The following is a 27,890-nucleotide window of genomic DNA, read 5'->3' on the forward strand; positions in this document are numbered from 1 at the left end:
ATATATATATTTTTAATGTAACAGTTTTTTTAAAACTTTTGACCACACACACACACACACACGCGGGAAAGTTTGTGTATGTTTCATGTTTTGTATTTGACACATCAGGGTTTTATGGCCCATATAGTACTATGATATAATGAGAAAATAGTGCTCATTCTCATGGAAGAAAAAAAATTCAGAGGCACAAACTGAGCAAAATTATGGAACTTAGCCAAAAAGATAAATAGATGAAATTCAGGTAGCTTATAATGTAAATCAAGAGATTTTTAGTATAACAGTATAGCAGAATACTTATATCCAGTATACATGCAAATAAATATCAGTTGTCACTATATCTCCCAAAAAATATATCTTAGTAAGATTATATTTTTTTGCTTAGTTTTGTGATGAAAGCTCTGCACTGGAGGGCAAACCATTTCAATGCAATACAGTGATGACTGAGAATTACAAATAAACTCCAAAAGCCTGTTTTTTCCTCCTAAAATGTTGTATGGATAATAATGTACCTGTAAAGTTGCTTCAGTTCAGTTCAATAAATGTTCTTGAAATTGATATTGTTCTTGAAATATAAATAACAATATAAAAGATATTCTTGGAGCGTGGAATACAACACTATTATACATTTAACACACATACTTATTTACATTTCAAATTTGCACATACCTTACCTGTACATACAAAATTGTCTATTTTGTATATTGTGTCTTTGCTATTTTGTACATTGTATATTTGTATATTACTCTTTTTTTCTCTGTGTCTTGTCTTGTCACTCATTTTGTTGCACTGTGGAGCTTCTGTCACTAAAACAAATTCCTTGTATGCGTAAACATACCTGGCAATGAATCTGATTCTGATTCTTACATTTACGTTACCACAGCCTGAAGGTGGACAATTTTTAGAATGATACTAAAAGGTCTTTTACTAACTAAACAAGTATGACCTATCAGTCATAGGCAGAATGCACATAGAAGATTTTTACAACAGATTTTTCAGCAAAGATTTGATTATGTTAATAATTTAGAGGCCTTAGAAATGTATGTATTGATTATAAGCTCATACTAATAATTTTGTTTTAATTTGTTTAATTCTTTGTATAATTATATTGCATAATAAATGTATGTCCTTTGTCAAATGTGTTTATCTTTTTAATTTAGACAACTATTTTATTTGCTTTGTACCATTTTTCATTGTATGAAGTAAATCTTAATTTCAACAAGAGAGAGATGATGGATTTTATTTATTATCTGTTTTTTTATTGTTTTTTTCTTTCTTTTTATATATGTTAATGCTTCGGCAACATTATGTTACACAATCATGCTGATAAAGCTTGATAGAATTGAAAAAAATTGAAAATTGATAGAGAGAGAGAGAGATAGAGATAGAGAGAGATCGAGGTGTTGTCTTAGGAGTGGCAGTGCTGCTGGAGACTTCACTTCAAACATGGCTGCACAGGACGAGCTCAGTAAGTTTAACTCATTCTACATGCGTTATTTCTTCATTACTGCATACTTGTTTTCAAGACCCTCTTCATTATTTGTCACTCTTATGAAGACTGAGTTCACCGTGCTGTCTGTTTGTCTATCTGTAGTTACATAAATAAGTATTTGCAAAGTGAATATCAGTTTGGCAGCTAGCCGGCTAGTATTTACTTACAGAGGCCCAATGCTCAGTCATGCTCCAAAATGAAAGTACCTCTTTTGGGTTTTTTTAATTTAGAGGACACTACAACCTCTTTTTACCGTGAAAATAGCCTTATCTAAACGTCATTGTGGTCCTGGTCTGGTTGTCATTTATTGACAGCGTGAGAAATAAGTATGTAGTAGATAATAACCGTTAACGTCGGTTAGCAGTGAGGCTATTCAGATCACAGGCTAACCAACTAACGTTAGCGATTATAGCGTCTATATTGACCGTTTATCTGTATTTACAGTAATTCTTATCTTCTGTTGTTCATTGCAAGCTTGTTAAATAATTTTATTGTAAATTGATTTATAGAGAGCCGGTGAAATGCACTTATGCAAGGGACATGATGCATTGCAGTAATTCTCAGTGTCTCTTTAATAAATGGATTTAACTAAAATATAAGCTTCTTATAATTAACCTGTGATCATATAGGAAGTATGTGAGATTTTTTTCATTCAAATCAATTTGAAAATAGCTAAGTTAGCCCTGCTTATTTTGAACACTGTATCTGCAACTTACGAATTCCTGCTTTCTCTTTGTTTTCCATTATAGACCAGTTGGAGCGTGTGTTTTTGCGCTTGGGTCATGCAGAAACAGATGAGCAGTTGCAGGATATTATATCCAAATTCCTGCCTCCTGTCCTCCTCAAACTATCCAGTGTGCAAGAGGGGGTTCGCAAGAAAGTAAGTGTGTGAGAAAAAGAAAACCGTTCATAGCAAAGAATCAGAATTTTCGATTTTGTGGCAAAAAAGTACATATAAAATAATTTTCTTGCATTTCTGACACTTCTAATCCTAATCTTCTTTGAAACGGCGTCTGTAGCTTCTGAAGAGCAGTACTAAATTGAAAAAATAGGATATTTAAAATAAGAAAAAAACGTACACATCACCCTGTTCAAAAAGTCTTAATGCATTGTGTTTCCTTCTTGAATATAAGTGAATGTTTTCAGTCTTTGTAATAGTTGCATATAAGTATATTTGTTGCCATCAGTGTGAAAAGATGGATCTCGAAATCATACAGTCACTGTTGTAAAGGGTTCAAATATAGATATAGCCCTGCCCCTTTTCAGTTCTGCACTTGTTGTTTTCTGTATTCTGGTTTGTATTTCCACAGCGTGAAGGTTTGGTTGTACAAATTTATGAATGAACTGCTCATTTTAAAATCTTCCCAGTTTACTGACATCTGTTATGACATCTGCTTCGAATATTACAATGCACATGATAACTTTCGTTAACTCTACAATAAGCAAATCCACTTCACAGGCTAATTACTCTTTAAAGACAAAATTCGAAAGATGGCTGCTCACATAAGGTCTATACAGAATGATCTTTTGCGTATTACAAAATATGTGAAAATTATTAATTAATGTTTTTAATGGAAGTTTTAATAAAGTGTTTATGGGAGTCCCTGTGTTGACTTGTGGTCTGCTTGATGATCCTTGGGTTTGTAATGGTTGAAAACCAATGTAACGATAATAGAAAAAATGAATGCTTTTGTATACGTGTTTATGTGAGAGATGCAAGTTCAAAACTCTACATTATTAATGTCATTCCTCTAGGGATGCATTGTAGGACCCATGAGAATAATTTCAAAGAAGATCTATTAAAGAACTGGATTTTGTTATTGCCCTCTCCAGGTTATGGAGTTGCTGGTACACCTAAACAAAAGGATAAAGAGTCGACCCAAGATTCAGCTTCCTGTAGAGACTCTGTTGGTTCAGTATCAGGACCCTGCTGCTGCATCTTTTGTCACGGTATGATCGTATCCCCACATGTTACTATCACCACTAGAGATGTGTCACCATTTCATGCTGAATATATTCCCATATTATGAAGTAAGAACTTCATTGTCATGACTGTGTTTGTGCTTGCAGAACTTCACTATCATCTACATAAAGATAGGCTATCCTAGGTTGGAGGTATCCAAACAGTGTGAGCTTGCACCTACTCTACTCACAGCAATGGAGGGCAAGCCTCAGCCCCAACAGGACAGGTTAGTTTCAGCTTCATTTGAAATGAAACATTGTTGTTTTCATTATTAAGGTAGAATGTAGCTGGTTATAAGCACATTTATAGTATATGATAAAATATTGTCTAATGAAATGTATTTATTATTAAATATATACACAACTGTTTAAAAGTTTGAGGTCGGTATGAATTTTTTATATTTTTGAAAGAAGTTTCTTATGCTCACCAAGGCTGCATTTATTTGATTAAGAACACCGTAAAAGCAGTATTATTGTGAAAAACTGTTATAATTTAAAACAAGTATTTTCTATTTCCATTGATATTTAATTGATTCCTGTGATGGAAAATCTGATTTTTCAGCATTACTCCAGTCTTCAGTGTCACATGATCCTTCAGAATATACAGATTTGGTGATGTAGTGAAGAATCAGGATTTTCATTTTTATTGGAGAGAATTTATTTATTAAATTTACTTAAAGCTTCTAAGATTCCTCTAAGAAAGCTCCTAATTTTGCTTAAAAATTTCTACGTAGGAGTCTTGGTTTAAGAGCGATTCAGGACCAATCTGAGAGCAACTCTGAGTGAGGAAAAGACAAAAACTTTCATCTTAGTGAGGAGGCGGGGCTGACCCCATTGCTAGGTATGACACAGTCTTTTGAAGACTGTGATTGATTGGTTGGTTGTCCAAGAAGGAAATAAAAGAGCGCTTTTAAGTGTAGGGTCTATTATAAGCCTTCACTTTGAAATTACAGGCGTAATTTTTCCTGTTTTACCATACTCTCTCTCACACACACATTATATATGTATATATATTCTTTATTTTTTATTTACCATGCTGTTAATGTCGTACTTGTATTGGATGGGAAATGAACAGCGACACAATATGGTAATTGTTTGTGTGATCACTTTGCTTATAGAAGTTTGTGACAGACCCAAATCATCACTGCTGCATAGTTGCATTTTTCCAGTTGCCAAATATGTTAGTGTAGTTGATGTAGTGATTTCTTCAATTTCTGGCGCTATGGCATTTCTGCGCGGTGCCGGAGATGTTAGCGTGTCTCTAATAAGATCGGTCACAAACATAATCCCTGCACAATCTAATGTGTCATGCATTGTGTGCAACAAATTTCTTCTCCCTCTTCATGTTTTCGTCCATTTTCTCCACTGCTAAAGAAACTCTTAAGCCTCTTAATAGTCCTCATCCGTACTCCTAACAATTTTGGACCTTAAGACCTCTTTTAAGGGTGAAGATGCTTTCTGAATTACTTTTTTCATTACTAGGATCTTTTCTTTAATTTTAGGAGGAATCATCTAAGGAGAATTTTCTTAGAATTTTGTTACTAGGAGCAACTCTTAGCACTAAGATTTTTCATGAATACGGGCCCTGATTTTTACCAAAGTCAAAAAGTGTAAACTTTTTGAACAGAATGGTCAGGGTAAATTATACTTATTTTATCTTCCCTGAAACTGAAGGGCAGTACTAATGTGATATTTAAAATATTTTTTTTCTTCTTATTATTATTATTATCAATGGTGAAAACAGCTTAATTTTTTTGGAAACCATGATATATTTTTTTCTGAATTCTTTGATAAATAGGAAGATCAAAAGAACAGCATTTATTTGAAATAGAACTTTTGTTCTAATAGAATTCTAGAAATAGAATTTTGTTTCAAAACTATAATACAAGTATTAAATTGAATAAAAGCATTAAAAAACACCTTACAGACCTCAAACTTTTGAATGGCAGTGTATATATACATATTTCTATATTAATATTTACACATGCATTAAATGTCAGTATTGAACAGTATTGATGTAGTCTTTGTCTTCTCCCTCTAGTCTGATGCACCTGCTGATTCCTACACTGTATCATATGAAATATCCATCAGAGCCATCTAAAGCTTCCCCATTTGTTCTGACGGAGAGGCCCAAAACTGTTCAACTCCTCTTAGAGTTCATGCTTGATGTTCTTCTGATGCCATATGGGTATGTCAGGTGGATATGTACAATAAGTTGTAGTTGGTAATGTTAATGCTGTTTTCATAATTCCCATTAACCCTATCTTTCAAATTATATCAAGGTTTGTGTTAAACGAGCCTCCAAGTCGTCCGGCTCCTTCATCTCCACAAGGGGGATCTGGAGCAGGAGCCGCGTCAGCACAAGGTCTCCCTCAGCCTCCTCCAGGAATGAGCGTTTATGCAGTTAAACGAGTCATTGGAGAAGCTCAGTGGAGTCCAGAGCAACTGGAGCAGGTGAGGTTGATAAGAAAATATGTTGGAGCATATTTGTTGTTTTTAATGGGAGATATTTTGCTTTATTTCTGTCTGTTGTTCTGAAATAACCAGTTTACTCTTTCTGATTCTTCACTGAGTAACCTCTTGATCATTGTGTTTGCAGTGTAAATTGGGAATTGTGAAGTTCATAGAGGCAGAGCAGGTGCCTGAGGTTGAAACAGTCATTCACTTAGTTGTGGCTTCAAGTGACACCAGACACAGTGTCGCCACGGCGGCTGATCTTGAACTGAAAAGCAAGCAGAGGTGAGGCTTTCTGTAATGATATATCAAATTAAATCATGAGGTCTTGATATTGAAACTCATCTCGTGTCTTTTTATATTGCAGCATTATTGACTGGAACAATCCACTCATTATCAACAAAATGTATAAAGTTTACCTGGGTGATATTCCAGTCAAAACTAAAGTAAGTATTTTCATTACACAAGAGGCATTCGACTTTTATATTCAGTAAGGTGTTCTACATAATGTGTGTGTTTTTACCCAGGGTGCCACAGTCAAACAGGAGCTAAAGCATGAGCCGGTCAGCACTAGAGTCAAGATGAAGATTCTGCCTCATCTTCTCCGCTCCAGGCTGGCTGCTGAGTGCTTTCCTGCTAATATACAGGTCAGATTGATTATGTTTGACAGAATGAAAGTAAATGCAGCTGAGATGCATGTTGAAAGAGACAAATAGGGACAGGCAAGTAATATGTCCTAACTTGTTCAAAGGTTGTTCGTTACAGTGATTGTCTGTTTGTTTAGGTTGTCTATGATGGACTTTTTGGAGCAAACACCAACAACAAACTTCTGTTCCTCACTCTGCAGTTTGTACATCATATCTGTATGGTGTAAGTGTCAATGATCTCTAGAAAATCACATGGAAAATCACATTTACTACTATACAAATAATAGGTTGCTATACAGTGGGGAAAATATTTATTTGATCCCCTGCTGATTTTGTAAGTTTGCCCACTTACAAAAAAAATGAAGGGTCTGTAATTTTTATGGTTGGATTATTTTAATGTATAGAGACCGAATACCAAGCAAAAAAATCCAGAAATACACATTATATAAAGTAGGGATGTTCATTTTAACCGGTTAACCATTAACCGACTCATAAGAATTTTGACGATTGATTAATACAATCAGTTAAATGGTTTAAAAAGTAATTTATTAAATTTTTTTCAGTAATTTATCAAAATATTTAAAAAGGTTTGGTGCATGGTTAAAATACGCTACGCATATACAATTTATTTTTTTTAATAGAGAAAAAAAAACCATAAGTCGCATTTTATTATTTCATTCAGAAATAGGCCTAATGCCAACGTGAAATGTTTATAAACATTATAATAAACACTGTAAACATAGACTATTTTAGTACCCCTCACTCCACAACAAAGCCTTTCAATTTACAGTATTTAGAAAACAACAAGAATTAAAAATATAAGAAGCTATAGCAATCTAAACGACGAGCCAAGACGAATTCGTTTAGGCTAAAACGAAACTGAAACCAACGTTGGGTCTCTCATTCGACACAAAATCAAATGTTTCCGTATTCGCGATGTATTTGAATGGCAAATTATTATTTATGTACTTCAATCACGTTCCAATAGCCACGTAAAACAAAATGTTTTGCATAACATCACGACGGTACAGTAATAACACTTAACGGCACAGATTTTACTACATACAGTGGGTACGGAAAGTATTCAGACCCCCTTAAATTTTTCACTTTTCCACTGACTGCATTTTATTATGATAATGAACAGGCTGCATTATTGTCAAGGTAGTGTAAGGCGTGGGGTCTTAGGTGCCCGTGAGCTGATGTGAATAAAGACGATGGACTTGAAAATAGATGCCACTGGTTTCCTTTCCGCAGCACAAAAATGAAACGAAACTGCATACTAGGCTACTTGTTGCACAGTTTTTCTTTCATTTTCTTAATTTATTATTTAAGTAAAGATATATTTCTCATATAGGCCTATTTATTCGGTTACCGGTTAATAATCGGTTAATGAGCATCGGTTGTCGGTAAGGAAAAATAACCGAAATGAACATCCCTAATATAAAGGTTAGAGATTGATTTGCATTTCAGTGAGAAAAAAAAGTAATTGATCCCCAAGCAAAACATGACTTAGTACTTGGTGCAGAAACCCTTGTTGGCAAGCACAGAGGTAAGACGTTTTTTTGTAGTTGGTCACCAGGTTTGCACACATCTCAGGAGGGATTTTGATCCACTCCTCTTTACAGATCCTCTCTAAATCCTTAAGGTTTTTTGGCTGTCGTTTGGCAACTCGAAGTTTCAGCTCCCTCCACAGATTTTCCACAGTGGAAAATAGGCCACTCCATGACCTTAATGTGCTTCTTCTTGAGCCACTCCTTTGTTGCCTTGGTGGTATGTTTTGGGTCATTGTAATCCTTGAAGATTTATCCATGACCCATCTTCAGTGTTCTGGCTGAGGGAAGGAGGTTCTCGTCCAAGATTTTACAGTACATGGCCCCATCCATTTGCCCCTCAATGCGGTGAAGTCGTCCTGTACCCTTAGCAGAAAAACAGCCCCAAGGCATAATGTTTCCACATCCGTGCTTGACTGTAGAGATGGTGTTCTTGGGGACATAGTCAGCATTTCTCTCCCTCCAAACACGGCGAGTCGAGTTAATGCCAAAGAGCTCACAGCACTTTCACCCAAACCTTCTCTGAATCATTTAGATGTTCATTGGCAAACTTTAAATGGGCCTGTACATGTGCCTTCTTGAGCAGTGGGACCTTGCAGGCACTGCAGGATTTCCGTTCATTGCGACGTAGTGTGTTACCAATGTTTTGCTTGGTGACTATGGTCCCAACTGCCTGAAGATCATTAACAAGCTCCTCCCATGTAGTTCGGGGCTGATCCCTCACCTTTCTCATGATCATCCTTACCCCATGAGGCGAGATCTTGCACGGAGCTCCAGACCAAGGCCGATTGATGGTTGTTTTGTATTTCTTCCATTTCCAAATAATCGCACCAACAGTTGTCTCCTTCTCACCAAGCTTCTTGCTGATGGTCTTGTAGCCCATTCCAGCCTTGTGCAGATCTACAATCTTGTCTCTGACATCCTTTGACAGCTCTTTGGTCTTGCCCATGGTGGTGGGAGAGGTTGGAATGGAAGATACAGATTGTGTGGATGGGTGTCTTATACACCTAACTAGCTGACATTAGGAGTAACTTCTTAAAGTGACAGGACTAATCTGTGTTCCACATGGGCACATAACCAATCTGTGGGATCCAGAATTCTTGCTGGTTGGTAGGGGATCAAATACTTATTTCACGCACCAAAATGCAAATCAATCTCTAACCTTTATATAATATGCTTTTTTCTGGATTTTTTGGTTGGTATTCTGTCTCTATCCGTTAAAATAAACCTACCATAATAATTACAGACCCTTCATTTCTTTGTAAGTGGCCAAACTTACAAAATCAGCAGGGGATCCCCACTGTATTAGAGCCATGTATAAAACGAGTAGTTTAAGTGCTTTTCCTATTTTGTGTGCATTTGCATCAGATGAGGAGAAAATAATTGTGTGTTTAATCTGTAGGTGCCCTGATACCAACAAACCTTTGGGTTTGATGCTGCTGAATGGACTTACCAAGCTTATTAATGAATATAAAGAGGTATGAATGCATGCTGAACAATTTAGGTTTTAGTTGTAACTCAAATTTTGGCTTTTTCAGAAGTATCCGTCAAAATGACCTTAATTTATTATTTTATTATAAGGACCCCAAACTTCTATGTGTGGCCTATTCTGCTGTTGGAAAACTTTCAAGGTAATTTTATAACTAAATATATTTCAGTAAATAATATATTTTAAGTTTTATTTTATATAATGTAACTTTAATAGGAATTAAAATGTGTAAAATGTATTTTTCCCTTTTTCCTCATTGCCATAATAGTCGAATGCCTCAGCTTTTCACAAAAGACATTGCATTGGTACAGCAGTTTTTTGAGTCCATGTGCAAGGTTTGTTTGATATAAATTTTGTATTGTAGTTATCCAGTTATTACTATGTGACCTGTTGTAAAAATTTAACCTAGTTTCTTTCTCACAATGGAAACAGGAGGATGCTGATGTGCGATTGGCCATTCAGGAGGCCTTGTCGATGATGGTGGGAGCATACGTTAATCTTCAGGGGGCACTCTTGAACCTAATGGAAGCACTTGTGGCTGCATATATCACAAAGGTTTGTTATTATTTCAAACTGCCTTATTACAAGCACCTAGAAGGAATAAACAAAAATGTCAACACTAAATATGAAATTACTCAACTTTATGATACAACAAGTTATTTAACCCAATTTTGAGTCTATGAATAAATACAAAATAATAATAATAAATTTAGTGTGTAATGTCCTGTTGTGTATGGCTTTGTGTTAGCCGGAGGTACAGGTGCGCCAAATAGCGATGAAATTTGCCAGCGCAGTGTTTGCTCCTGATCATGTTGCCTCTAGATATCTCTTACTGCTTGCTGCAGGAGATCCGTGAGTATACTTAACGCTTAATTGAAAACTTGAAAGAACTCCAGGAAGTGTTGTCATGAAAGATGTACATCATATGGCCTGTGTCTTCAGTCGTGAGGAGGTGTCTGGGGAGGCTCGGCGAGCACTTAGGTCTCTCCCCTCTACGAAGACCGAGAAAGAGGGATCGAGGCCTATGCCGTCATTCCCTGAGATGGTCAGCTACATCCACGAAAAGGTGTGGCGTTTTGATTTGTTAGTGACTGAGTTATAACTGGTGTGTCATGACTCCAAATGAGTCTTCAGGTCTGTTCTGATGCTAAATGCAAATAATAAAATGCAAGTACCTATATAATCATGCATCTTTAAGCACCCCAGTTATGGCCCAGTCTACAAATAAATATGGGTTTGTTTGCATTAATGTGTTTTTTGCTGATGTGTTTTGTGTAGCGATTTATTGGCAAACCAGGTGAGAACTACCAGCTTATGTAATATAGAGGCTGACACTTTGTTATTTTGTGTCAAAGGCTGCACAGAGATTGAAGACTCCTGCGAAATACATTGTTGGGACTTCCACGTTGCCTTTTACTCCTGCCACATTTGGAGAGGTAAACTGACAAGTCTTTAGATTTAAAGGGGTCATATGATGCGATTTCAATTTTTCCTTTCTCTTTGGAGTGTTACAAGCTCTTGGTGCATAAAGAAGATCTGTAAAGTTGCAATGACTAAAGTCTCAAATCCAAAGAGATATTCTTTATAAAAGTTCAGAGTCAGCCACACCTACCTAAAACAGCTCATTCTAACACGCCCCCACATACCTACGTCACTATCTGGGAAGATTTGCATAACGCTGCCCAAATGTTCACGCAAAGAAAGAAGCTGTCAATACTACTTTTATTCTCGCTGTAGTATTGTTGCCGCCGCCGCCATGTCGTGAAGGCGCTGTGTGCTTCGTTGTGAAAGCGAAACTACTTTGTTTGGTCTTCCAAAAGAGGACACGACTAGAAATCAGTTTGAACCTTAAACCGCATAAACACATTTCATTACACTAAATACACAAAATAATGTTCTTTTTAGCAGCATCATATGACCCCTTGAAGAATTCTTTCAATATTATATTTAATAAACATACAGCATGTATTTTCACTTGAACATATGCTCTTTTGTTTCCACAGATAGTTCTTTATCTGAGAATGTGTTTAGCTTATAGTGCTGGTGCCACATCCACATCTCAGAGCCTGATGGACATGCAAGATGATGCTCCTCTTATTGGACGCTATGTTCAGTCGTTATTGTTCAGTGAAGCTTCTTCTTCTTCAGCCACTAAAGGAGGGGAGGCCCATCCAGTTCATGTATACATGAATTTACTGCAACAGCTGCTATCAGCTGTAGGAGGTGAAGAGTTTACAAATTATGGTTTCTAATATGGTTGGGCAGTTAGATTATCTACATTTTGGGTATACTTCATATAAGTAATCTATTTAATATGTAGAACCTAATCTACAGGAAATGGATGATGTGGATTATCTTAAGTTTATTTTGTTGTGATCGGATGATGTGGCCTTATTCATTAATACAGGTATCCCAGTGATGTACTGTCTCTTGGAAGTGGTCTCTGTGTGCCCAGAGAAACTTACCCCCAACTTTGTAGACAAAATCGACTGGATTAAAGTAATTATTATTTTACATTATATTTCTATTACTGTCAGTAAGAGTTTTGGTTACACTTTATTTTAAGGTGTCATTGTTACAGTGTAATTATACCTTTAAGTACTGAGTAATAGTAATTAACTATATGTACTTACTATATAATTAGGTTTAGGATCAGGGTTTGGCTTAGGGTTACTTTCATGTAATTATGCATAGTTTATTGTTATTATAAATAGTAGGTACACATGTAACGTGTAACATGGACACCTTAAAATAAAGTTACCAGATTTTATATATATATTTTTTTTAGAATTAATTACTTTTATTCAGCAAGAATGCATTAAATTGATCAGAAGTGACAGTGGAGGCTTTAACATGTTATGAAAATGTTTGATTTTAGAGAAATTTTGAAAAAATGTATCACAGTTTACACAAGTATTAGCACAGCTGTTTTCACTATTGATAATAAAAAGAGACGTTTGAGCTCAAATCAGCACATTTAGAATAATTTCTGAAGGATCACGTGATACTGAAGACTGTTAAAAGTCAGGGGTCAGTAAGATTTCTTAGCAGCAGTGTATTTTATATTATATCCTCTGGAATGGAGACTTTAAGTATTTCTGACTATAAAAATATAATTGTATTAATTAATTATGTTTGCTTTGCAGGGCCTCATGAACACCAATAAAGAAGATATGCGTGAACTAGCAGCACAACTGTACGCCGTAGTTGTCTCTACTATGTCTGGAAATGAACTTAGAACTGCTGTACAAAACCTGATTAAGACAACTAAAGACACACATGTATGTGTAAAATTATGTAATATGTTTTTTTCTAATTTAGAAATGTATCACATTTTTAGAAATGTATTAGTTTTTTTGTATTAAATAATTTATGTATTTATTTATTTTTAAATTTAGAGTCCTGAGACTCAGCATGGTGCCATCTTGGCTCTGGGCTACATGGTGGGTAGATACATGAATAAGAGGCGGAGCCTAATGCCTACTGAGCCCACGCCCAAAGAAAATGAGGAACTAATTGCTATGGCCACAAAAACCATCGGTATGTGCCTTTTCACGTAGTGTGTTCACACATGACACTTCTGATATTGGGATGCTCTTGTATAACGCCGTGAACATTTGTTTCATTAGTTAACTATTGCTGCAAGAAAAACTAATTATATTCACCTAATTAAACAAATAGCTACCAATGTGTTTGTCTGCAGGTTCGTTTTTGGGTAGCGAATCTCCTCTGTTGACTGTTGCTGCTGTGACAGCATTGGGAGAGATTGGGCGTAACAGCGTGTTGCTGATACCAGCGGATGGAAATGGCTTCACTAAACTCAGTCTAGTGGATAATCTGCTTGCCAGGATCCCATCTGGAAAAGAGACTGGCAAGGTAAAATTAAATTCACACTCTGGGAGAGAATGATTTTAGTTGTATTATTGATGTTCGCATTCTTCATCCAAATAAGCGCTTCTGCATAAATCAATTTTCAAACTGTTTCCACAATGAAATGAAGGCTTTTTTGTTTTATGGTACTGATCATCTGCTGTTTGTGTTGTCAGATGAAAGAACGGGCCATCCAGACTCTTGGGTTCCTGCCAGTGGGAGATGGTGAATTCCCACACCAGAAGAAAATCCTGCAGGGCCTCATGGATTCAGTAGAGGTAATATTGTGAGGCTCTTCATGACACATCACATTACAACTTTCATTCGTTTAAAATAAAGTACAAACAAATGAGACTGTTTATTGTGGATTATAAGTAACATATTATTTACTATGTGTAGGCCTACTTATAGTTTGTTTTATCTAGGGCTGTCAAGGGATTATAATTTTTATTCTAATTAATTACATGATGTGCCGATTAATTAATCAAATTAATCTGCTTGCCACTTAATTAATCGCATATAAATTCTGGCTGAGATTTAGCCCACAAAAGATCATGTAAATTCATTATTTTGTGAAAAGAGAAATCATTGAATAGACATTACAAAAAAGTAGCTTTAGAACCAATATTTTGATTCAATATAGAAAAAATGTAATATTGAAATATAAAATTATTATTATTAAGTCATTCATTCAACTGATTCGTTCAAGCGGCTGATTGATTTACAAATGAAGCATGTGACTGTCTTTATGAATGGGTCACTAAATAATTGGCTCCCTCAATTCGTTCAAAATGTGGATTCATTCAGTAAAAAAACATAGTTCTGTGTTGCTCAGAGATGCACACAAGTTCTGCTGTGGCTTTGTTTGGAACTATTTACATTATATTGGCAAATTTAAGCAAAAACACAATACTGACAATATTGTGTCTAAAATGTAACCATTAACTTCTTGTTTGGAGAATTGTAAAATCATATCACATTTGAGATCATGCCGATATTCAGGGGGGAAAGCCGCACACTTGCTCGTGTGATATTGCTAAACTACAGTATATCATATGAAATAAATATAAGACAAAATCCCATACAAGGGCATATCTTAAATTTTAGGGGCATATAACTGGATTCATATAGACTACATCACATAATCAGTCGTCATCCCGCCTCATTTGTCAGCAACTGCATGCAAAGATGCTGTAAAGGTCTGGGCAGTTAAATGCATGAATAACTTTTAACACTTTTTTTGTTGTTGTTGTAATTAATCACACTTAATTAACACTTCAAATTGACTGTCCTATTTTTGTCAGCATAGTTCAGTGAATTCATATCAAATTAATAACACGAGAAGAAAAAAAACCCATGAAAAAACATTTGGCCATTTCTTATTGTAAAATGTTCGTGTTGGGTTTCTTTAGGCGAAGCAGGTGGAGCTACAGTTTACTGTGGGAGAGGCGTTAACTAATGCTGCTATAGGAAGCTGCTCTGGAGCTGCCCGAGATGTGTGGACATGCACAGAAGACCAGTACTGCCCTCCTGACAGTAAGTATGTGTGAGATGGAGAGAGGGAGCTGTGTGCTCAGATGGGGCTTGAATCTTTTTCACACTTGTCTTAATTGTGCAAACTTGTCTTTTGGGCAAGTAAAACTATTTGCCTGACTGAAAATGTTAAAAATATTTGGGGCAACATTGGACAAGGCATCAGGAATATAAAGTAACTACACGTTGGGTTTTGGGCTCCTTTCCAAGTAGATTATTTACCGTTTGGATATAAATGTGATCCCCTCCTCATGTAAATTAGATGTCATGACGATCAAGTTATAAGGTAGCAGTTTTCAGTGGCTTGCCTCCAATAAACATTTTATAATTTTATGGTTGCCATTAAAGGAAATACTCAGTCTGGTATCCCAGAAATCACTGCTCTGTTACAAAACTGAAACAATGCCAGTGTGAAAGCACTGTGTGGGCCTGCTAGCCCGAAGAATGCTTTTAGTTCAGTTGTTATATTGTAGATCAAGAAGTCTCTCTCTCTCTCTCTCTCTCTCTTTCTCTCTATATAAATTGTATGATGTGCCGTTTCATTTTTATCTTCTTATTTTAATTTTTTTCAGATGTGAAGAATAATGATATAGTGCCCTGGGTGTTGAGCTCTGTCTTGTCAAAATATATACCAAGTCCAAACCCTCATGTTCGGCAGGCTGCCTGCATATGGCTCCTGTCTCTAGTCAAGAAACTCAGCCATCACAAAGAAATACAGGTAAATACATGCACAAATGCACTCCCAGTCTCATTTACACACACAAAGAAACATTGACATGACAAAGTGTATGTTCTCTCTTTGTCTGTGATAGTCTCATCTGAAGGAGATACAGACAGCCTTTATTTCTATCTTGTCTGATCCAGATGGTGAGTCACATACTTATGATACTGCTCTTTTAAAGGTCACATCACATTTTGACAGTATATAAAGTTGGGTAGCTTGTGGGCAGGTTTGATGGTGATGATCTGTGTGTGTAGAACTCAGCCAAGATGTGGCATCTAAAGGACTCGGGCTGGTTTATGAGCTCGGAGGAGAACAGGATCAACAGGAATTGGTATCAACCCTTGTGGAAACTCTCATGACTGGTAAAAGGTAATAAAACAGCTAATTACTAATTAGATTTGGTTCAGTATCTGAACTTTTATTTTTCAATGAGTTACATAACAGAATATCGTGGGCTCAATATGCATTTTTTGCTCCCGACTCGTTTGATATCTGTGAGATTTTATGTTTTTAGAGCCAAACATGACGTCTCAGAGGACACTGAAGTCTTCCAGGGGGAGGCACTTGGCAAATCACCTGATGGGTATGTGCTTCTTTTAGTTCAGTTATATTTCATATTGTTTAGAACTATTTTAGGGAGTACGACTTCACAGATTTGAGAATTAAAAAATGTTGAGAATTAAAAAATGTTATGAGATTACTAGAGTGGATGTTTTCTTTCATTGTGTATATTGTTTTGATCTTTTACTTTGGTAGACAAGGACTCTCCACCTACAAGGAGCTCTGTGCATTGGCTAGTGATCTAAACCAACCGGATCTTGTTTATAAGTTCATGAATCTTGCCAATCACCATGCCATGTGGAATTCCAGGAAGGTAAACTATATTAACCATGATGTGATTGTTTATAACTTGGCAACTTATTATTCAGAGCCTTTTTCAGTAGCATGCAATGATCGTTGACTCTTCCTGTACTGTAGGGGGCAGCATTTGGGTTTAACATTATTGCAGCTAAAGCAGGTGAGCAGCTGGCTCCTTTCCTGCCTCAGCTGGTTCCCCGTCTCTATAGATAGCAGTTTTCAGTGGCTTGCCTCCAATAAACATTTTATAATTTTATGGTTGCCATTAAAGGAAATACTCAGTCTGGTATCCCAGAAATCACTGCTCTGTTACAAAACTGAAACAATGCCAGTGTGAAAGCACTGTGTGGGCCTGCTAGCCCGAAGAATGCTTTTAGTTCAGTTGTTATATTGTAGATCAAGAAGTCTCTCTCTCTCTCTCTCTCTCTCTCTTTCTCTCTATATAAATTGTATGATGTGCCGTTTCATTTTTATCTTCTTATTTTAATTTTTTTCAGATGTGAAGAATAATGATATAGTGCCCTGGGTGTTGAGCTCTGTCTTGTCAAAATATATACCAAGTCCAAACCCTCATGTTCGGCAGGCTGCCTGCATATGGCTCTTGTCTCTAGTCAAGAAACTCAGCCATCACAAAGAAATACAGGTAAATACATGCACAAATGCACTCCCAGTCTCATTTACACACACAAAGAAACATTGACATGACAAAGTGTATGTTCTCTCTTTGTCTGTGATAGTCTCATCTGAAGGAGATACAGACAGCCTTTATTTCTATCTTGTCTGATCCAGATGGTGAGTGACATACTGCTTCTTTATGATACTGCTCTTGTAAAGGTCCCATTACATTTTGACAGTCTCTAAAGTTGGGGAGCTTGTGGGCAAGATTGATAGTTATGATCTGTGTGTGTAGAACTCAGCCAAGATGTGGCATCTAAAGGACTCGGGCTGGTTTATGAGCTCGGAGGAGAACAGGATCAACAGGAATTGGTATCAACCCTTGTGGAAACTCTCATGACTGGTAAAAGGTAATAAAACAGCTAATTACTAATTAGATTTGGTTCAGTATCTGAACTTTTATTTTTCAATGAGTTACATAACAGAATATCGTGGGCTCAATATGCATTTTTTGCTCCCGACTCGTTTGATATCTGTGAGATTTTATGTTTTTAGAGCCAAACATGACGTCTCAGAGGACACTGAAGTCTTCCAGGGGGAGGCACTTGGCAAATCACCTGATGGGTATGCGCTTCTTTTAGTTCAGTTATATTTCATATTGTTTAGAACTATTTTAGGGAGTACGACTTCACAGCTTTGAGAATTAAAAAATGTTGAGAATTAAAAAATGTTATGAGATTACTAGAGTGGATGTTTTCTTTCATTGTGTATATTGTTTTGATCTTTTACTTTGGTAGACAAGGACTCTCCACCTACAAGGAGCTCTGTGCATTGGCTAGTGATCTAAACCAACCGGATCTTGTTTATAAGTTCATGAATCTTGCCAATCACCATGCCATGTGGAATTCCAGGAAGGTAAACTGTATTAACCCTAATGTGATTGTTTACGACTTGGTAACTTAAGGTTCAGAGCCTTTTTCAATAGCATGCAATGATCGTTGACTCTTCCTGTGCTGTAGGGAGCAGCATTTGGGTTTAACATTATTGCAGCCAAAGCAGGTGAGCAGCTGGCTCCTTTCCTGCCTCAGCTGGTTCCCCGTCTCTATAGATACCAGTTTGACCCCAACCTGGCCATTAGGCAGGCCATGACTAGCATCTGGGATGCTCTCGTCACAGATAAAACCAGTGTAAGATATTATTATTATTATTATTACTCCGAATAATGTATGCAGTTGCTTAAAAGATATGAGGGACATAAATTTTGTCTGTTTTTGACAGGTGGAGAAATATTTTAAGGAAATTCTTCAAGATGTAATTTCCAACCTCACTAGTAACATGTGGAGGGTGCGGGAGTCAAGGTAACGTGTCTAGATATGCTTGAAAGAACCTTTATTTCCTGCCGTCTAGATTGGGTTCAAATCATCAGACCCCCTTTTTTTCCCCAGCTGCTTGGCTTTGAATGATCTGATACGTGGAAGACAGGCAGATGAAATCATTGACCGCCTGTCAGAAATCTGGGAGATTCTGTTTCGGGTTCTGGATGATATAAAGGTGAGAAATAAAAAGCTGTTGTATGTTTTGCAATGCTTTGTGTGTGCTTTGCTTGTAACCTGCAGCTATTTTTATTTGACTGTCTTATTTGTTTCCTGTTGTAGGAGTCCGTTCGTAAGGCAGCAGATCTGACTCTAAAGACTCTCAGTAAAGTGAGTTGCAGCACTGAATTCTGGATACCGCAGTGATTTTACACTCTTGAGACAGCACCGATAACTGACATGTGTGTTTGTCCAATAGGTGTGTGTGCGCATGTGTGAATCAACAGGTGCTGCTGCTCAGAGGACAATGGCTGTGTTGTTGCCAACTCTATTGGACAAAGGCATTGTCAGCAATGTAACCGAAGTGCGCACTCTCAGGTAAGAAAGCATATATTTACCAGCCACATGCACACAAACCCATTACATTTTATAATCAAAGTAAAAGTCTGAGTATTGCTTTGTTTTAGTATCCAAACTCTAGTAAAGATCAGTAAGACAGCAGGCAGCCGTCTAAAGCCCCATGCTCCTCGACTCATCCCGGCTCTGCTGGAGGCCCTGAGCGTGCTGGAACCGCAGGTGCTCAACTACCTCAGTCTGAGAGCCACAGAGCAGGAGAAGGTGAGCAGCTCTGTGATCATCTACTCTGATATGGAGTAAACTAGGTGTAAAGTTATTTTATTTATATGGTGCTTCATACAGCAGAGATTATTTCAAAGCAGCACAGTATAAAACAGGAAAGTAACAGTTTGATGCAAACTTCATCAAATAAATAAATATTATGAAATAAACAGTACATAAGAAATGTGAACAACAAAAAATAATAGTAAATCTTTATCCAGACTGACAAATAAATAGACATATTTAAATGTCTTAAATGTGTTTAAATAAATTAAAGTCCCCCTGTAGTCAAAAATTGTATCCCTTAAAACTCATCTTTGATCATCAAAATTACATATTAAATGTTTTTTCTTGTGCAAATAATTTTCTCATGCCTTAAAATAGCTTGAATGTAACTCTACACCCTTGCCTCATTTACTATACGTGGATCTATGAATATGCAAATGAGCCCCGCCTCCACTCAGTCACACCAGCCAGGGCCTCCTGATCCATGGATAATGACTGATAAAACTGTTTTTACTAGCGGACAACTACAGTGGATACTGTAACAGTCGTTAAAGTTACTTACCTTACTTGACGATGTTGTGTCCTCAAAATGCCTTGAAGACTCGAATGCAGCCAAGTTTGTGATTCTTAATTCGCGCCCGTGAGCAATGCGTGTGAAGTGCGGACGCCAATGCCGGAGAGGTGGGTCTGACTCCGGGCTACTTTTACACTGTTGTCGCGGGTTATTATTTAAGTTAGTGATTCTAAATTCACATTAAACCACGGCTTCATGGGTTTTTTGCTCTGTTTTATTTTTGGTTTTGTGCTGGTAATCCTATTGGTATATTTTGCATGTGATCTCTATGCGTGCCACGTTTGTATAAATGGAGAGAGGGATATGCTAATGAGTGCAATCTATCCCTTGACGTGATTGGTTATTGAATTTTGTGACGTTATTGAATTTTGTGACGTAGCAAACCGAGGGCTGTTTCAAACCGTGTTTCTGGGACAGCCTTTGGGAAACTACAGTTTTAAGAAGAAAATACTCTGCAATGGTGTTGATTAATGGATTGGCACATGGTTTGAGAGCGTTTGAAACAATCATTATTTTTGTTATTCCTTTTGATGATATTAGCAGTATAGACTTGTATGTAATGAACTTATTTTTTTCACATTTCCTTCTGTGTCAGAGTGCAATGGATGCCGCAAGGTTAAGTGCAGCCAAGTCCTCTCCTATGATGGAAACCATTAATATGGTAAGAAGACACATCAAGTCTGTCTATATGATGCATTAGCTGCATTCCAAATGGGTAATTAAATGAGCATTTCATTACAAAAACACATCTATATGCATGTTTACAAGTGTTTTTTTTACTCCAATGTTTATGTGAGCTGCGTTTGTGGTTTTTAGTGTCTGCAACACTTGGATGTGTCTGTGTTAGGAGAGCTTGTTCCAAAACTTTGTGAGCTACTAAAGAGTGGAATCGGACTTGGAACCAAGGTACACATCCTGCTAGATTTTTATCAATATTATCTTCCACATGTACACACAGACTGACAGTTGTTTGTGCAATTGTAGGGGGGATGTGCCAGTGTGATTGTGTCATTGACAGTGCAGTGCCCTCAAGATCTTACACCATATTCAGGTAACACATACTGACAGAATAGAGGGAATTAGAGAGAATAGTTTTGTACATTTGTAAGTCTTATATGTGATCGGGCATATTATGTCCCACAGGTAAACTCATGAGTTCACTCCTAAATGGGATTAATGACCGTAGTAGCGTCATTCAGAAGTCGTTTGCCTTTGCCATTGGACATCTGGTCAGGGTATGAAAACACACCTGAATGCATATTTCAGTTGAACCTAAAACAACTACAGAGTTACAAAACAATACTCTTGTTTTCCCCATCAGACAGCCAAAGACGGCAGTGTTGAGAAGCTTCTGCAGAAAATGAACACCTGGTACCTGGAAAAAGAGGGTATGATGGAACTATTCAACTTTAATGGAATAGTTCACCCAAATATGAATGCACTTATGTCCTTCCAAATCCATATTACTTGACTTTTTTGGTTGAACACAAAAGATGATATGAGTTAATGATGACCCATCATGATGTTCAATTATGGGTGAACTGTCATTTAGTGAAGAGGATTTCTCTTGAAAAATAAGAATGTAAATCCTCATGCTATCTAGGTTGTAAAGTGTTTTTTCTGTCATTTTCAGAGGCACTGTACAAGTCCTCATGTTGTCTGGTGGTTCATGCCATCAGTCACTACAGTCCTGATGTGTTGAAGGCTCATGCTGGAGTGGCTCTGCCGCTGGCGTTTCTGGGCATGCATCAGGAGCCTGAGGAAGAGAAAGGAGAAAGCGCTGAGGCCAACCTGTGGTCAGAGGTCTGGCAGGAACATGTACCTGGTAGGTTACGATACACAACCTTTGAAGGGGAAAAGATAATTTTGCAGATTAATTCATAAAATTTTGAATGTGCAGGGTCAGAAATGAACTTTTCCATTAATGCCCGGTTCAGACTACACGATTTTGCCACGATTTTCTTGACGTAGGGTGTCATGGGGATTCGTAAACGACAATGGGCGTCGGGAAGCAAGATTCCATCGTTTCAGCACGTGTAGTGTGTCATAGTGGACGACAACCGATTCCGCATCTGCGATGCTTCATGACATCACGACAGAAAGACTAGCATGTTTAATTTTTTTTCTGTCGTCCACGACGAGTTCTGTCACAATGGTGACGTTGACCAATAGCAGCACAGAAGCTCTTTCATACACCGGTTTCAAACATGGCAAAACGAAAGATATTAGGAGTCAAAATCGTGTAATCTGACACAGTGACTATCGTGACCAACAAAAATATTGTGTAGGCTGAACCCGGCATAAGGAGCAATTTTTGCCCCCTGAAATTGATTTCAAGGAGGGGAATTTTTATCACCGCTTTGACTGTTTAAAATTGTATCTAAATTATACGTTTAAAAACATGAGCTAATATGGCTGCAGTATCATGACAAAAATCATTATTGTCGATTTAGTGCTCTTGATATTGTAATAGTGATTATTAATGTCGATTAATAGAATACATATTAAAAACTTGCGTTTTGTGTCTGGGGAAACGGCTCGTCATATATTCTGGCTCTGGTTTCACAGACAAACATGTCGGTCTATGATTTTATCAATTATTTTATCAAGTAGCACAAGCTATGCAGAAACTCCCATTATAACCAATAAAGCTATAAGATTAATCGCGCACACTCAACAACAACAACAACAGAGTTTTCAGCGCTGACTAATCTGAATGCCTCTGGCCATTGCATTCCTAAGCTCAACGTGTGTGATTGGTTATAAGGCTTGACACTGATATAATTTTTTTTTATATCACTTCGCCCTATTGCTATGTTAGACTTCAACATTTTAGCATTAGTTTACATATATGGATTTTTTTTCATATCTAAGCAAAATTGTTATTTGATTTCATTATGCATATATTAGTTACAATGTTGAGTCAAACATAATCTAACTGAAGACCGTTGGATCTAATTAGAAAACAGTCTATACCCAGGCCTTGAAGCACTAGAGGGATATGTGCACTGCTGTTGGAAAGTTTAAAGTTGATAAGATTTTTATTTTTGAAAGAAGTCTCTTATGCTTACCAAAACTCCATTTATTTGATAAAAAAAATACAATAAAAACAGTAATATTGTGAAATATTATCACAATTTAAAATAACTTTTCTATTTCAATATATTTTAAAATGTAATTTATTCCTGTGATGGCAAAACTGAATTTTCAGCATCATTACTCCAGTCTGCAGTGTCACATGATCCTTCAGAAATCATTCTAATATGCTGATTTGGTGTTCAAGAAGCATTTCTACTTATTATTATTATTATTATTATTGTTCTGCTTAATATTTTTGTGATACATTTTTTTCAGAATGATTTTGAATAGAAAGTTCAAAAGAACTGCATTTATATGAAACCGAAATCTTTTGTAGCATAATAGCATTATTATTCATGTCTTTGTCACTTTTGATCAATTTAATGTGTCCTTGTTTAATAAAAATATTAATGACCCCAAAAGGTAGTGTACTACATATTATAGTGTGTCTTAAGGGCTAGGATGAGAGAATGAATTATGAATTATTGTGTACATGTCTTTGTCACTTTTAATCAATTTAATGTGTCCTTGTTTAATAAAAATATTAATGACCCCAAAAGGTAGTGTGTCTTAAGGGCTAGGATGAGAGAATGAATTATGAATTATTGTGTATTTTTAGGCAGCTTTGGTGGAATCAGGTTGTACATGACTGAGCTCATAGCTATTACTCAGAGGGCTCTGCAGTCTCAGTCCTGGAAGATGAAGGCTCAGGGTGCCTCTGCCATGGCAACTATTGCTAAGCAACAAACGGGCTCACTGGTGGCACCTCACTTGGGCATGGTGTTGAGTGCACTACTGCAGGGGCTTGCAGGACGCACCTGGGCAGGGAAGGTAACATACCCACTCTTTCTCAAACACATGATCTGTGCTGGGGTACAGACTTTATGCACCTGGGCAAGGATTAATAATACTGTGTGCTCTGGAAGCAGACAAACATCTCAGTGGTTTGTTTTAACCTGATTTCTTTCTTTGCTGTATTTGTGGCCACTGAAGTCTAATGTCTTGTATATCCACAGGAAGAGCTGTTGAAAGCTGTTGGATCTGTAGTGTCTAAATGCAGGTTAGACTCTACTATATCTTTCACACACTTATATAGTTGTGCTTATAGCTTTACATGATCTGTAAGATGTTTAGCAAAAACAAAACAAAAAATGGAATAGTTTACCCAAAAATGAAATTTTGCTGAATATTTTCTCACCTTCAGGCTATCCAAGATGTAGATGAGTTTGTTTCTTCATCAGAACAGATTTAGAGAAATTTAGCATTACATCACTTGCTCACAAATGGATCCCCTGAAGTAAATGGGTGCCGTCAGAATGAGAGTCCAGACAGCTGATAAAAACATCACAATCCATGCGACTCCAGTCCATCACTTATTGTCATGTGAAGTGAAAACCTGCATGTTTGTAAGAAACAAATCCATGATTAATGTTTTAAATTTAAACCGTCACATATAAGGATGATTTTTTTTTAATTAATTGTTGCTTTATCAGATGTTAATTGATTGATGTTAATTGAGTGGTGTGGATTACTTGTGATGTTTTTATCAACTGTTTGGACTCTCATTTTGACGGCGGCACCCATTCATTGAAGAGTATATACATTGGCAAGCAAGTAATGCTAAATTTCTCCAAATCTGTTCCTAAGTAGAAACAAACCCATCTACATCTTGAATGACCTTAAGGTGAATAGAGTTTCAGCCAATTTTCATTTTTGGGTAAACTATTCCTTTAAATATATGGTCATTCCTTAAATGTAGTGCTTTGAATGATCCTGTTCAGAGGTGTACCTACTTTTGATTCTTAACATTATGTTTAGCCTTTTATAGCGAGTTGTGCAGAGCATGCTGGGAAACCAAAACTCACAGGAAAACAGAAAATTATAAACCTCTTGCTGTTTCTGGGTTAATGAAACCTATGAGTTGAACTGTACTTACTGTATGTAAGTTTTCATATACGTGGGATTCTGTCTGTAGTGTGGAGCTACAGAAGCCTGCAGCAGGTCAGCCAACGGTGAGCGAGGTGCTGGATCTGGTGCTGAAGGAATGTAAGAAAGAGAGTCCGGTTTATAAAATGGCAGCCTTACGCAGTGCAGCAGACATCTTGGAGTCGACGCAGGAGGATCGTTTTCAGGAAATCACAGACATTGTACTTCCTCTCATTAAAAAGGTGCAGCAAACCCTACATGCTCATAGTAAATCTGTTTTTTTAAAGCTTTGGCATTTCGTCCTAATTCAGTTACAATATTGCTAAAAGTGTTTGAATCATTTGGGAGCCCCACATTCAGTACTTAATTTAAAAAACTTTTTTTTGTATTTAGAATCAGCCAGCGAGTGCCAGCTCCCCGAGACATGATGATGATGATGAGGACGACAATGATGCTAAAGCTCATGAATTACAAACAGAAGTTCTGTTGTGTGCATTTGAGACACTTGGAAAGACCTGGCCTGAAACCATTCAGACACAGAGTAAGTCTGTTACAAGTCTTAGACACACACAGGGGTAGAGTGCTGCTGTTTAATGAGTGTGTTTTGTGTTGTAGATCAGTTCCAGAATGAGGTTTGTAGCGTAATGTGTGATCGACTGAAGTTGAGCACGTGGAGGGTCCAACTGGGAGTTCTGCGTGCATTGAAGGTCTTCTATCAGAGGTATAGTATACTAAAAACTTTTACGTAGACAAATGCCTTGTTTGTGGGAAATATAGGCTCTTCTGACAGGGTTTTTGAACTTAAAATGTTCTTTAAACCATATTTGCTTTTCTTTGAAAATAGCAGGTAGAAAAAGAGTAAAGTGCTAAAATAGTTGGTGAATGCATTAAAAAGATTTTGAATGCTGTATTGACTGTATGGTGTTTTGTGTGTGTGTGTATGTTCTAGATTGTTGCTGTTGGATAAGAAACCTCAGAACGCTGCTGTTCTGACTGAGATGTTGTCTGACACCTGCACTGCCCTGGCAACACCACTAGGTAAAGTTTCTCATGAGCTTCCAAACATTAAAGGCATAGTTCACCCAAAAATGAAAATGTAGTCACCCTCAAGATCTAAACAAAAGAAGGCATTTTGAAGAGCGTTGGTAACCAAACAGTTTTGGTGACCGTTGACTTTCAAAAAAAAAACGTATTTCTCAATTTCTTTTATTTTGCACAGAAGAATTTTATTTTTGTTGACCCCTCTTTTTATCCACCTTTTATTCATACTTGGCTCATGAGAATCATTCTTTTTTCCCCTACAGAAAACAAAAGCTATTCATCAGTAAGAACAGAAGCCTTGGCGGTAGTTGAACTTCTTTTGAAGAGGATGGAAGGTAGCGTTGATTTGCTCTAACACAGGGGTGCCCAACCCTGCTCCTAGCGATCGACTGTCCTGCAAAGTTCAGCTCCAACCCTAATCAAACACACCTGAAGCAACTAATTAGGGTCTTCAGGATCACTTAAAAATTAAAGGCAGGTGTCTTTGATTAGAGTTGGAGCTAAACTTTGCAGGACAGTCGATCGCCAGGAGCAGGGTTGGGCACCCCTGCTCTAACATGTCGAAAAATAGCTGATTACAGAAATAGGTCAGTTATATCATGTTGTTTCAAATGTTCCAGGTAAAAAACTAAATTATGCCAGATATCTCGGTGCCAATCCTGTGACTTCTACACTGTCCTGTACTAAAGTTAAAAAACCCAAAATAAATAAAAAAAGCCAAATGCATTAGTTCCTTTTAAAAGTAAAAAAATATATGTTTGTGCATATCTGCAAACATAGACCAGAGGAATAGGAAATTTAAAATCGTTTTGGAAAATTTTGATATTAGAATAGAACTACATATTGTTTAGGTAGCAACATTGTTTTGAAACGACACTATAGTTAGGGTGACCATACGTGCCATTTTTATGGGACGCACCCTTGCCAGGATTTCTATATTGCCTAAAATATCCAGGTTTTGGCTGTTAGCACTGTGCAGATCGATCGTTGCATGACATTATTTCACGAGAGCTATAGAGAGCAGAGCAGATGGCTCCTTATGCTTTCAAATCACTCTCGTGGTACTTTGGTGTCATACAACAAGCAGCTTCAAGTCGAACGAATGAACAAACACGTGCACATATTTGCATCGAATTTGATCGTTCTCACCTCACGCGCGACGCACCACGATTGGTCGATTATGTACAATACCTGCATGTTATTGGTCAAACTACTTTAGATGTTTTAGGAAATATGAAAATCGTGGCCAGGACATGTCCCGTATAAATGGCACATATGGCCACCCTAACTATAGTGTCTATGAACTCTAAAATGACCATAAAACTGACTTGAACAACTTTGCAGTTCAAATAATATCAGTTTTGACAGAAATAAAGTTAAAATGGTTTGCGGGTATGAAAAGTTGGATCGAAACCTTCTCACTAATAAAATTGATGCTGTTTTATGTTTGTAGAGAGTGATCAGTGGGAGTTAAAAATAAAAATGTGCGTATTTTTTTGGGTGTCTGGCAAAATGATAAAGAAAATCATTTCGTCTGCTTGAACCCTGTCCCTTTCTTACAGTTGACTGCCAACTGGCATTCAGATCTGCATCCAGAGATAGATATACATCACAAAATAAGAATAGAAAAAAATCTCGCTATTTGTTACATCGTGACTTTAAAATTACAAAGTTCTTCTACATATTGACAAATTAATTTCCATGATTTGTGACTACTGGATAAATCTATAGAGCTTTGTATTTAGTATTTGGCTAATCAAATATTTTAGCATTACGCATTTATTATATATATATATATACACATATACACACTTTAAGATAATGGCTATAAATTACTATTCTATGACATCGTTCAGTGTTTAAGCAACATCCAATAACATTTAATGGCAAAAACACATTTGATCAAATATTAAATCAGCATTTG

At 36.9% G+C, this 27,890-nt stretch overlaps 1 protein-coding gene across 1 annotated transcript; it reads left to right on the forward strand.

Moving 5' to 3' along the window:
• Nucleotides 1-1,414: 1,414 nt before the first annotated feature.
• Nucleotides 1,415-27,508, forward strand: LOC107551559 (proteasome-associated protein ECM29 homolog). Its single transcript, XM_016233200.1, has 49 exons — nucleotides 1,415-1,465; nucleotides 2,239-2,369; nucleotides 3,323-3,439; nucleotides 3,560-3,678; nucleotides 5,493-5,639; nucleotides 5,734-5,905; nucleotides 6,051-6,190; nucleotides 6,273-6,351; nucleotides 6,433-6,552; nucleotides 6,690-6,775; nucleotides 9,505-9,580; nucleotides 9,684-9,733; nucleotides 9,860-9,926; nucleotides 10,024-10,146; nucleotides 10,340-10,443; nucleotides 10,534-10,657; nucleotides 10,947-11,027; nucleotides 11,595-11,814; nucleotides 11,999-12,090; nucleotides 12,738-12,872; nucleotides 12,990-13,131; nucleotides 13,295-13,467; nucleotides 13,638-13,739; nucleotides 14,874-14,997; nucleotides 15,567-15,712; nucleotides 15,807-15,861; nucleotides 15,973-16,087; nucleotides 16,233-16,301; nucleotides 16,475-16,592; nucleotides 18,211-18,378; nucleotides 18,470-18,549; nucleotides 18,637-18,742; nucleotides 18,847-18,894; nucleotides 18,983-19,101; nucleotides 19,191-19,341; nucleotides 20,517-20,582; nucleotides 20,738-20,827; nucleotides 20,906-20,972; nucleotides 21,065-21,156; nucleotides 21,243-21,309; nucleotides 21,555-21,746; nucleotides 23,619-23,830; nucleotides 24,016-24,059; nucleotides 24,975-25,167; nucleotides 25,319-25,466; nucleotides 25,541-25,646; nucleotides 25,875-25,963; nucleotides 26,230-26,301; nucleotides 27,420-27,508. Exons 1-49 carry the CDS (start codon nucleotides 1,444-1,446, stop codon nucleotides 27,506-27,508), a joined length of 5,448 nt encoding a protein of 1,815 aa, XP_016088686.1. The 5' UTR covers nucleotides 1,415-1,443.
• Nucleotides 27,509-27,890: the final 382 nt, after the last annotated feature.

This window comes from Sinocyclocheilus grahami, unplaced genomic scaffold, assembly GCF_001515645.1.
Source record: "Sinocyclocheilus grahami isolate Dianchi unplaced genomic scaffold, SAMN03320097.WGS_v1.1 scaffold427.1, whole genome shotgun sequence".
Taxonomy (NCBI): Eukaryota; Metazoa; Chordata; class Actinopteri; order Cypriniformes; family Cyprinidae; genus Sinocyclocheilus; species Sinocyclocheilus grahami.

Excerpts from the sequence above, each read along its gene's own strand:
- LOC107551559 (XM_016233200.1), top strand. The coding sequence starts at position 1,444 with ATGGCTGCACAGGACGAGCTCA. Across the intron at positions 13,132-13,294 it reads TATGGCCACAAAAACCATCG|GTTCGTTTTTGGGTAGCGAA; the intron begins GTATGTGCCTTT and ends GTTTGTCTGCAG. Across the intron at positions 21,747-23,618 it reads CTGGCAGGAACATGTACCTG|GCAGCTTTGGTGGAATCAGG; the intron begins GTAGGTTACGAT and ends GTGTATTTTTAG.